This window comes from Phasianus colchicus, chromosome 2 (genome assembly GCF_987193195.1).
Source record: "Phasianus colchicus chromosome 2, bPhaCol1.hap1.1, whole genome shotgun sequence".
Classification (NCBI taxonomy): Eukaryota; Metazoa; Chordata; class Aves; order Galliformes; family Phasianidae; genus Phasianus; species Phasianus colchicus.
The window spans coordinates 48,502,550-48,515,343 of NC_143437.1; the positions used below are offsets into that span (position 1 = coordinate 48,502,550).

At 38.4% G+C, this 12,794-nt stretch overlaps 1 protein-coding gene across 1 annotated transcript in view; it reads left to right on the top strand.

Annotated features, from left to right (window-relative positions):
- MTHFD1L (methylenetetrahydrofolate dehydrogenase (NADP+ dependent) 1 like) overlaps positions 1-12,794 on the top strand; it is a 139,218-nt gene that overhangs the window by 93,978 nt on the left and 32,446 nt on the right. Inside the window, exons 25-26 of the mRNA XM_031611998.2 lie at positions 501-608; positions 2,149-2,301. Coding sequence (XP_031467858.2) covers positions 501-608; positions 2,149-2,301 — 261 coding nt within the window. The remainder of the gene's footprint in view (positions 1-500; positions 609-2,148; positions 2,302-12,794) is intronic.

Genomic DNA, 12,794 nt, shown 5'->3' on the forward strand with positions numbered 1-12,794 from the left:
CAGTGATAGGTCTGAAATTTTCTGATGTCTTGCTTCTCAGAGGAAGCCTGCCTGCCTTCCTTCTACTTTTGTCATGTCCCCTCATTGTGTTGGTTATTTTTACTTTGATACAAATAGTGTCACAATAGTCTGGATCCCTGCTAACCCACTGGAGTTTGCTTCCTTTGGTCTGTTCTTTGGGTTAAGTCTTGATTCTTGGAACTACATAGCAGTAGTTTTCTTTTCCCTCTTCAGGCAAGAGCATAAGCTCCTGTTGCCAACTCTGTAAAGCACAAATTTTATGGCTCCTCAATGATGGTGATGGAGTAGCTGAAATAATGGTTCTAATTCATGTACCTCTAGGTGAATATCATATCCATCACCAGTACCCTTTACTTTGGTAACAAGACTATTTTAAAAAGGATGAATCTAAATGAAAAATTAAGATTTCTCACTCAGCAAACAAGATACTAGTTTCTCTTGGATTCTGTTCTTACATATATTGTTTCCTATTTCTGCAGCTTCCGATTGCTGAAAAAATAAAGACCATTGCTCAGAAAGTATATGGAGCACAGGATATAGAGTTATCTCCTGCTGCACAATCACAAATTGATCGTTATACCCGGCAGGTAAGAGCATCAATGAAATATGCCATCAAGTGCCTGCTGGATGAGACTCAGGAGACCTTGGGTTGTAAAATGTTCTGTGATTGGAGTGTTTAGATCAGCTTTATTAAAAGGCATGAGCTTACCCATGATACTTAACTATGGAGGTCCATGTGGGTTGGTTTAGATTGGATTAAATGAAACAGAACTGAAAAGTTTCAACCTTGAAAGCCATCTTCTTATAGCATCCATACATATCTGTGTAAGATACGAGTGATGGTTGGAATCCATCTGGGATTATTGATGAAATCCTATGCTCTCTTTGCACAGTGGTAATTTAGGATTATTTCTCTGAATGCAACAACTGCATACTTGCAAAAGTAGTTGCTAGAGAATCTGCACAACTCTAGCAAATTACTGTTCATTTGTACCTGCAAAAAAGGGTGCATAGCTATGCATTTTAGTAACAGCACTTCCAACACTTGGGGAATTGTTTGCTTTCCTTTTGTTCATGTTATTTTCAAGGGATTATAAACATCAGAAGATAAAATAGATTACTGTTCCTAAAACATAGGAGTGTTCTATTTTGAAACAGTGTAGAGAGGTGAATGTATTTCTGTAAACAGAATGACTTCTGGAAGTAAACATGGCTGGAGTCTTTCTGTTAGAAAATAGAAACTACAGATGATGTGTCATGGAAAAATTCCTTAGTATGCTTCAGCAGCTTGGCCAGACAAGCAGAGTATAGCCATTTTCTCTATAATGCAAATCTCCTGAGAATTAACTTGATTTTCTAGATGGAGAAGAATAACCCATTTCTTTCTCTTTTCCCACTAATCCGCTTTTAGTCTAAATGTTAGTGTCAGGAAATACTTTCACAGTGTCATTAAAGAATTGCTGTTAGCAATGAGCTGCAGAGTGTAGTACCGCCTCTCCTGGCCTTGTGAATTGCATCCTTGTTTGTCAAGGCGTAAAGAGAAGAGTGGAATGTGCCTTACTCAAGGTTAATCAATAATCTTGGAGACAAACAGTGTTAGGGGAGCTCCCTGATGTTTTCTCCCATTTTTCGGCTAACTATTACATTTTCGTAAGTAAAGTGGCTGCCATCGCCTCACACACTTTGTGCTTTTTAAAAGCAAAATATCACAAGCTATTTATTTTTATCTTTGAGAAGACTCCCTTAGAGGCTCTGGGGCTATGAATTCCCATCTCATCTAGGTATTTAATTAGTTCACTAGATTCCAGAGAGAAGTGCTTGACCACTCTTTCAGAAAACAGCACGCTCTAGCTGTTCTATTGGCAACATTTTGCACCTAATTCTAGAGTGAGAATTCACATGAGAAGCTGGGTTTACTACAGGCAGCTCTCTTTGAAGGTATGGGCCTGAACTGAGAGAGAATAACATATAAAATACAGTATTCTGTCAATTTCTGAAATATTAGCTGTTAAGGAACTGAGGTTAGTTGTTGATACATAGATTTAGGTTTTATAGAAATGTTAATGACAAAGTGAAAATGTGTTCTGTGTTACTGTAATCTTTTATTTTCATTCCAATTTTGGCTAGGGATTTGGAAAACTTCCCATATGCATGGCAAAAACTCACCTATCCCTCTCCCATCAACCAGAGAAGAAGGGTGTTCCAACTGGTTTCATTTTACCGATTAGTGATGTGAGAGCCAGTATTGGAGCTGGGTTCATCTACCCCCTGGTAGGAACGGTGAGTATAGAGCATTCACCTTGATCACTCCTTTTGATCTAGCTTGATATGGAAGTACTACTTTGTCACTAAAAAATGTGTAGAACCAGGTGAGTTCTCATTTTTTAAATAATAATTTTATTCCTTGATGTTGTGTAGCTCTATGTTGATAGGAAAAGAGAATTAGGAAAGTATAATATATAAAAGCTCTGGCTACAGGGTGTGAGAGAATTGTTGCTGTTTCTTACGTTTTTGAGTCAAAGATACTTAAGCACCCTCATCTTGAAAAAAATACAATTGCATTATTGTTTCCTTTTGTTATTCAAATTGCAGCTTGTAAATAACTGTAGTTACGTGATCTTGGGGCATTCTGTGATTCTGTGTTGGAAGGGATGCATAAGGATCATTGAGTCAACCGGTGACTCCACATGGGACCACCCAAAATCAAACCCTATGTCTGAGAGCAATGACCAAACACTCCTTAAACTCTGGCACTTAGGACTGTGCCTACTGCCCTGGGCAGCCTGTTCCATGCCCACCGCCCTATGGTGAAGACCCTTTCGCTAAACCCAACCTGACCCTTCCCTAGCACAGCTCCATGCTGTTCCCTCAGGCCCTGTCTCTGTCACCAGAGCGCAAAGCTCAGCACTGCCCTTCTGCTCCCCTCTGTGAGGAGCTGTAGCTCTCCTCTGCTCTGGGCCGAACAAACTAGGGAACATCAGCTGCTCCTTGTATGTCTGTGGATAAACTACAACAGCCTCCTAGACCCTTTGTAGTCTTTGTGCCTCACCTTTGATGCTCTCTAATAGTTTTATGTCCTTCTTACATTGTGGCACCCAAACCCATGCTCAGTGCTTGAGATGAGGCCACAGAGAGCAGAGGACAGCCACTCCCCTCAGCTAGTGGCAATGCTGGGCCTGATGTACACCAGGGTACAGTTAGCCCTTTTGGCTGCCAAGAGCATTCTACTACCATGTGTTAAACCAGAACCCCCAGATTCCTTTTCATGGAGCTGCTCTCCAGTCCCTCATCCTTCAGTTGTATACAGATGCAGAATTGCCCCAACCCTGGTGCAGAATCCAGCACTTGCTATTTTTAAATGTCACATGGTTCGTGATTGCTGGCCCTCTAGTTTTGTCAGGGTATATCTCCAAGCCTTTCTACCCTCAAAGGAGTCAACAATTCTTCCTAATTCAGCATCATCCACAAACTTACTTAGTATACATTCAACTCCTGTGTCCAGATGATTTACATACTTGGATACAATCATTAAAGAGAACTGACCCTAAAACGGAGCCTTGCAGAACTCCTCTGGTGACTGGCCACCAACCTGATGTAGCCCCATTTACACTTCGAGCCCAACCTGCCAGTCAGTTGTTCACTCGTTGTATTATGCATTTGTCTAGTTGAATACTGGATGTTTTGTCCAGAAGGATACTTTGAGAGAGTATTGGGGATTGGTTTGTAACTGCAGAAATAACAACACCTTTTTAGGAGAATGAATGAATTCATTCAATGAATTCAGTGAAGTACTAAAAAGAGGAAATTGTCATACTTTCTTCCTAATTATTCATTAAAAGTACAGACTCAGATTAAGAAACTCTTACGGTTTTGTTCCCTGACATGGCTTATCAAGTAGCTGAGAAATTACTGCTGTGTTAGCTCATGCCTTTTGCTAACCATGCACATCTTCTTTCAAACAATAGTTGAACTGCATCTGACATCTCATAGCAGGAATTATTACTTATATGTAGCTGATTCATGTGATGGTGCTGGAGAAGGGATGCAAAAGCTATTGCATTTCCGGAAGAGTCCTCTCCCAATGTTATCTCATCTTCCCAGAGCATGGCCTGATTTCCTTGCCTAGCAGTATGCTTAGCAAAGGCTGAAAGTTTCTAATCTATTGTTTTGAATTCCCTCTGAAACAATCAAGTGTTTGAAACAAGGAAGGAAGTACTTTCTGACCAGAAGAGTTCCTGGAGTTCAGGAAACTGTGTCACTTTAGCTCACTGGTCATGGGGATGTGCTTTCCTTCTGTGTGGCTACATGATGTACATCCACCAGAAGCACTGCACAGCTGTGTGTTTAAATAGTGTAAGAATGAACTCCAATTACTGGTAAGAGAATGCAGTTTGTCAGAAGTTCTAGTATCTTCTTCATGGCCTGGATTCAAATTTGCACTGGAAATTGTGTGTCATAAAGTTGTGAGGAGTGTACGTGAAGAACGGGCAGCAACTGCTTGAAATCCATAAGGGAGATATTCTGTAGGATGTCAGAGTGAAATGTTCTTGGGCTGAACTTTCTGAATGAGTCATGTTGCCCTCCTCAACATAAACTAGCTGCAGTTCAGCCTCATAAATCCACTAGAATTGTCTGTAGGACACCACTATAGACAAAATAATTTTAAGTGATACCTCTTGTTTTTAATTCATCACCCAGAACCAAAACTTCAGAAAAGTTCTTAAGAAAAACACTGTAGATAGATAAATAGATACAGAATTTTCTACTCGAGGAGATTTTTAATAATGTGTTCTAGTTAGTTACTTTGACTTCAGTGAAACATAGCATTGCCATACTTTTCCCGCATCAGGAATGGAGAAGGTAATATACTTTTAGTGTTTTGTATTTTAGGAGAGTTTATAGAGCAAGATAGTGTATAAAGATCTAAATATATGCTAATCGTTAATTGTTTGGAAAATATTGTTGATGGTCAAGAATGTGGAACAGAACATTTCTTGAAACTATTAGAGTTGCTACGAATCTGAATGTATGAACAAGTCTGAATGTGTTCCTAACACTTTTATGATCCAATTCTTTCTCTAGAATTAACTGAAGAGCAAGAGATCCACTAATTAAATGTCAAACTTCATTCTCAAAGAGTATTATTTACTGGACAAGCTTCTCTCACTCTAGCTCAGCAGAACTTACCAGTGGTAAAGCAGGTTGTTAGAATTCTGCTCCAGTTTAACTGCGAAGAGCATTACAAATGGAAGAGAGGTGTACTGCTGAAAGATTAGAAGCTGTCTGCAGTAACTAGCGTTTGTAGTTTAGCCTTGTTGTTAGTACACATAAATTAAATTTATATATATATCAGCACTGTTAGACATATATATATGTGTGTGTGTGTATATATATATATTTAAAACTAAATAATGTGTTATCTTCATATTCTCTATGTGATACTTGTTTTGAGTAATACTTGGCTATGGTTCCCTTCCAGCATAGTTGTCTTTCCAGGAAAAGTGAGCTGAGCCTTATCAGAGGAAATCAGCAGTGAAACAAGAGGTGCATGTAATTAACACTGGCAGAGTTTTTCTCTGAGTTCTCTGTGACCCTGACCCAGAGGGCTACAACACTCTCACAGGTGGACTGTTGACATCATTGCTTGGCTCAACAGAGTGATGGCAGGAAGACTGCTGGAGTATATGTAGGAAACAAGTGAGGTCATTCACTAGCAATGCTTGGGTGGAGTATTACTAGATTTTAGTCGTATGCATGTTTCTCTCCACCCCCACCCAAAAAGCCATTGCACTTTGGTGCTTTCTCACACTGAGCTGTATTTCCGTTGTTCTCTTCCATGTGATGTGCTAGAAATTAAGCTCGTCTTAGAAGAAAAGCTTCCCTTCTGTCCTGCTAAAATATTACCTGAATATTGCAAGGGGGAAGAAACACTTGAAGTAAATCTGTTTTGAATACTTTGGGAAGGAAGATACTGTTTCCTGCTAAATTAATTTTTTCTTTCATAGTGGTTAATAGCTTAACAGTGCCAGATAGCTATTTGAAAATATAGTAGCAGCTCATAGATTTTGCATACTGGTTTTGATGTAATTGCAACAAGTGTGGGAAAAAATGTAACTTTATAACTTCTGTTTTCTGTTAAACTCAGGAGTGAAATTGTGCAGTTCTCAACTGAAAAATCCTAAGAAAATGAAAAGCCTATCTGCTCTTCTATTAGATTATATAGCATTTATTATAGTAGGTGTAATTCCTTCTGAAGAGGAGGAAAAGAGACTTTCTGGATTTCACTGGGCACAACATTCTGAAGGAGGGCATATGTGGAAATGCTGAATGATGCTACATTCATAGGAAATTTGATAGATTATTCAATGTATAATTGATGGGACAGGAGGTAAGAACACAGTTAAGGTCATTGGCAAGAAGATGAGGTGAGAACAATAAATTTTAGTTCAGTGTGTTTAAAACCCAGGGGCTGAGAGATGGGTGGTATAGCACCAGCAAATCATCCATGTTCCTTGGCAGATTGCATGATGTGGCTGTATTGGGTTGGCCAGAGAGAGTTGCTATAGATGAGGCAAAAGTAGGCCCAAGTGAATGGTTCAGCTGAAAGGACAAGGTAAAGTCTGTAGACTATAATAAAAAGGCCTACGTGGCAGCCTCTGGGAACATCCCAGGTGTGTGGACCAAGATACAGTTAAGAGTCAAGGATGATTGTGTCCCTTTGTGGTGAGAAGATGAAAATAGAAAATTGGGGAGAAGATTAGAATTGTGGGTTTAGCTAGAAAGAGAAAGAAGTTGAATTGAGAGTTGTACCATTGGGAGGAGATATCTGAGAAATTATTTGAAGATACATCCAGGATATGCATGGAGAACTGGGAGAGGGCACTGAAGTCACAATAGTAAGAAAGACTTGAAGATGTTCCAAAATTGTCAGCTGAAACAATGACATGATCTAAGATCTGTCCAGGAAGAAGTCGTGGGAGTAATTCATGGGTTTAAGAGAGAGCAGAACATGCCTTACCTATGATTCGGGATTTATATTTTTTTTTTAGTGGGGGAAGAAAAGAGTGGCTTGAAAAATATATCATCCTCTCCATGTCTTTTGAAAGGCAAGGCACTTAAATTCCAGGTAATTCAAATCTCTCTTGATTGCTCTTTGTGTTTGGCAGTAAGTACTGTTTAACCTACATTATAATGCAGTACAATGTATTACCTTTTCTGGACAAAAGAGCAGGTCCCATTGCTGGTCCTACTGGCAAAATTCAATTGCATCTTGATTACAGCTTCCTTCACACTAGCCTTAGATTTCTCAAGGGACAGCATTTGTAAAGTTAGCAGAACTGGTTTTGCTTTGTTTTCAATTGAGTAGAAAAAAGAAGTAGTGAGATGCATTATTTCAGCAAACTGAGTGGTTGCAGGAGGGCTTGCTGTTTTGGGATGGGATGAAACCATTAAGCAATGTATCACAGAATAAATTACATGCATTGTTTGGTAAGGTGCTTAACGTTTAGAGTAGATCAGATTTTTCTCAGTATAACCATTTACAAACAATTTCAGTATGGCTATTGTAAAAGTAGTTTTCTGTATTCAGTGTCCGTATATATTTTCCAATCTTGCATTATTTTAAGCAATGTCTGAGAATAATTTCACTATGCAAATGTTTAGACTTGGCTGTAGACACTTGAAAATTAACTTTTTAATAACAAAAGTGAGCTGTATGTATTCCTTGTATCAGTGACATTTCCTATGTCCTCTTTTCCGGAGGTATTTTTATTAAATACATCCCTGCAATTTTAATACTGTGTTCAGGCTTTTAGACTTAAGTAATAAACATGTGTTTCTATTAACCTAAACTAGTTTGTCTGAACAGGTACCTTAAAACAGACATTTATTTGCATGCACAAAAAGTGACTTTCACATTTCACTGTAGTCAGTAAGTGATACCCTGAATTCAGAACACCTGACGTTGAATTTCTTTTTCCATAGCCTCACATCTCTTATGTTGTAATTTTACCTAGTTTGCTTTGCATGTGAAAGGCTCTGCTTGCTGATCAGTGAAAGGTATGGCAGGTCAGAGCTGCTGAACAGGCATTTGTTAAACTGATGCGTGTAGATCTGAAGCATTGTAGCAGTTGTTTTCAGTTAAGATTAGCTGAATTGATGCATCAGCAGTATGGATTACTTGATCAAGGGTAGTGCCTGGCTAGTGTGGACAAGTTTAAGTGAAGTTGGAGCAAAGACTACTCATTATACTCTGAAACAGTTTTCTTCAGTGTGGTTGTTAATGTCTTGCCCTCATCAGACTTGTGAAGTAGTATGTAATGAACTCAGTGCAGCTGTCTTACAGTTGTAGATAGTGTTAGTGTAGGCAAATAAAATTAGAATCACCTGTACCATGCCTGCGGCTAAAGGGGCACTTCTTTTAAAACATACTTTATTCAAGGCCACCAGAGACTGGAAATCATCAAGATCTTTCTGTTTGTTCTACTAAGACCTAACTATAAGCACAGTTATTTTTTCTGTCTGTTTCATTCCCTTTTTTCTGATTTACAGTATATGACCCCAAGAGAGGATGAATGAAACTGCATCATTTAAGAAAGTAAAAAAGAAATTGAGAGTGAGGCACCATATGGGGATAAAACTGCTTTGATTTTGTACCTTAGCATATTTGATGGGGCTTGCTATTAGTTGTACTTCCCTGTTGACACTGGGAAGTGCAATTTGGATGGAAAGTGGCAGAAACTCTAGACCACTGCCCTTCAATTTTGCACGTGACTTCACACGTGAAATAGGAATGCAGTGTTGGAAAGCTAAATTTATGGGAGTTTGAGCGCTTTATTTGAGCCTTACTGGTTGTTCACCATAGCAGAGCAGGAAGCAGGTGACCAAACCACACAGCTCGTGGCAGCTTCTCTGTCATGCTGCAGTCCTGCCTGCCCACCCTGATTGTTCAATTAATCAGCCTTGTATGCATCCATTTAGACCAAATGTGGGGAGCACAAAAATCAGTTTGTGGAACATCTTGAAACAGCAGCATTAAGGGTTAATATTCTAATTATGCTTCCTATGAAGAAGATGTAATATTGGAGCATTGGAAAGGGCAATCAGATATATGCTTCTCCCATTCATGATATTTTCAATGCTTGAAGAGGCTAGTGCTGCCAGACTTGGGGTCACTGAGTCCTTAGGGTTGGTGGCTGCTGCTCAGTGTCCCCATTGCCTGTCTTTGTTCAGCTTGGTAGCAGCAGCAATACTTTGTCACTTCCAGCTTACTGCTGTTCCTCCATATCAGGGTGAAGTGAAATGATGTTTCATGCTCCCTATTTTAGTTTTTTTTTTTTTGGCCTAATAGTTTTCTTCAGTTGAATAAACCCATTTCTGAAAAGGTGCTTAAAGGTTAAAGCTAGAAAATTTGAGGTTCAGCCATTCATGAGGGAAGCAGTAGTTACCTTTTTAAACTTCTTTGCATACATGCACTTTTCTCAGAGGCCGTCTTATGCTCACTTAAAGAAAGAACACATTAGCCCCTCAGCATTCTTCCAGATACATTTTTCAAATGGTAATTTGTAGATTTAGAAAGTATTGATTCTGTGGTAAGCAGCAAAAAAAAAAAAACTTTAAGGCTTCAGTTAAATAACTGAAATTCTTCCAAACTGCTCAGTAAGACAAATTATCGAGCAGATGTAGATAGATGTGTATTTGAGTTTGGCAACTTACTGTTATTGCAAGTCTAAAAGTGATTTAAGACTAATAGCAGGAACCTTGCTGGAGGCTGCAAGTCTGTGGCTGAACAGTTTTATTGAGTTCTGGATAAATAAGGTGAAAGATGGTTTGAACTTAATAATGTTACCAGCAACTTGCTTTCTTTCATTAAATTGTGAAATATAGGATGAAGAGTGCGCTAATTAATAGTAAAGAGAACTGAATATTTGTGCCTACTGGTCAAGGGATTATCTTTGTTAAAACAGGAAATGGTATCTGATTTCCTGTTTTAAACTATTTTGTTCATAAACTTTACATGAAAAAGTGAGGTTAAAAATAGGTTATGCTTTTACATAGGAGGATATAAATTTATTATTAGCTAAAAATAGCTTATGTGGGGAAAGAAGAACATTTTCTGAATTCTTCTGTTTTCAAATAAATTTATCCTGCAAATGCTTCACAAAAATAGCATTTATTGGGAAATCAGAAATGAAGTTTCTCTAATTTATTACTTTGTGACACAGCATTTATAGAAGTTATAATGTTCAACATTTTTATTAAATCACTTCATGTTAAAAGTTTGCAAGACAAGGACAATTTTGACAGAGATTTTAAGATAGGAAGTTCAGTGAAGCAAACACTAAGGTCCCCTGATAAATCAGTGAATAAAATTCACTGTTTACTGGCCTGCAAAATTGTGAGATGCTTACGTCTAAGAATATGAAGGACTAGTCTGGTGCATTTCCATCAGAGCAGACTGACCTATGTTCTGTGGACAACACCGAAAAAAATTTATGTGCTGCTACTCCATCCATCCACCCAGAAGTAGCATTTCCTGATGAATTCCTCATGTGTCCTCTTGTGAAAAATGGAAGGACAAATGTTGGCATGCTGTATTTCACCTTTGATAAGTGATGATGGTTTTGCTTTGAAAAGACTGATCTTTCTTTGCTTCCTGAAGCTGTGAAATGTCATGAATGAAGCATTATGTTTTAACTGTAAATGAGGATAAGATTGCATAAAACCACCTTGATACTGGGCTTGAAGCTTATAGACCAAGAGTTATTTACCAGGCAGGGAAGTCCATTAAAACAAGTATTCCTGGCATGTTACAGCTGTGACCCAAGGGCTTCTGTAGATGCAGCATTCTTACTATTTGGAGAAACTACTTGATGCTGCTCTGTAATGGTCATCTGTCTTTCCCTGTCTACTTTTCATAGGTTGGATGACACATTGGTGAACATCACTTGTCAAGAGGTTGTTTTGTTGTGGTTTTTTTTTTTTTTCTGAACAGAAGGAAAGAAATAATAAGACTCATATAATTGTGCACCTGAGAAAATTCCCCAACAGAAATAATGCTTCAGTAGTTGTCACTGTTTCCCGTATCTGACAGTAAAAGCCTGATATAAACACTCTGTCAGCTTGTCCAGAATGGTGACTTTCCTCTCTTGCACTCTTTTCTCCATGTTGTAAACATTTTGCCCCTTCTTTTCTTCCTATTGTTTTCTCCTCACATTTTTGGAGATAAGATTATATTCAGTTTCACATCAAGATTAAGCCTCTCTGATACAATGTCTATTCCATATAGCTAAAGGAAAATTCCCTTCACTGCTTCCTTCTCTTTTACAATGAAAAAGCAAAGAATGGTATTTCTTGGCCTGAAGATGTAAGAAACAGAGCTTTTCATGTTCTTCTTCATGCCTGTGAAGAAGAAATATGATTGGATCTGAGCTAATGATTGGAAAGATAAGGCAAGAAATAACCTAGTCTCTCCTCACCATTCAGTTACTGCAATACATAAAAAAAAATGTATCAGTATGAAATAATGCAAGCAAAACTTCTTGAGTAGTGTTTGTAGTGCACAGTGCAGCTGCTACATTATGGTATATTTTTGTCACAGAGGAAACATTATTTACTTGTCGTAACTCAACAACAGGTACAGGAACCTCAGCATGGAAAGGATCAGGCTGACACAGAACCAAAGCCATAGTCTGCCTATTTTCATAGAATCACAGGGTCATTTAAGGTTGTAAAAGATCCATAGGATCATCAAGTCCATCCATCACCTAATACTACTAAGTCCACCATTAAATCAGGTCCCTGGGTCTCTTAAATACCATGTCTCTTAAATACTTCTTTGTTGCTTTGCAGGGGCTGTGTCCCTGGAGAGATGTAAGGCCCAAGGGCATGTAAGAAAGACTGTCCTTTCACTGTGACTGAAGGTGTGAAGGTGACTGAAGGACTGTAGTGTGCTGTGTGCTGGATGGTAGGGCATTCTGGGATGGCCACAGGAAATCAGAATGGGAAACAGCACAAGATGTTCAGATGTTCGTTTCTATAGGAAACCTGAAGACTTTGGAAAATTTTAATCTCATCCCTCTGTAACTATTAAGTTGACTAGAATTCCATATTAGCTGCACCAGTGTTTGATTCTTTATACTTTAATGCCTGGCAGCTGGATGTTTGGCTTTTACTTCAAGTCATGTAAAAAAGCTTAATATAAATGCAGACATGGTCTTTAACTGGTTTCACATTTTTTATATATAATTTTTTTTTTTGATAATGTCAAAATTTGGGGATACTTGTAGGCTAAATGGTTTCTCTTCAGGGACTCAACATTTTGTGAAGATAAAATCCTATAATTGTGTGATATTTTAGGCTGTTGTGCCTGACCACAGCATCTTTCTTTAATAACCATGTTTCTTTAGACAACGTAAGGAGCTAAACTTCAGGCTTAATAAGAAAAGGTAATGACATGAAGAACTTCAGAATGAGCCAGTCAATCATACATAGGAATATTGCAGCTGGGAAGAAAATGTTTTAAAAATGCTAGGGATCTACATGTGTTGTCCTACTTAAAGCTTAGCAATACTCAGAAGATTTGAGGCTAACCTTAGAGTACCCAGTTTCGGGAAAATTAGTGAGAAGTAGGTAATCAGGCCATGGTTTCCTTTTCTGCACAGCTGCCCTAAATTTATCGAGAGCTATTCTTTATATTAACAGACTTAATTTTTGGAGACCATGCAACTTTAGCAGAGATTTTACAAAAATGATTGGGTCCAAAGCAGCTGATT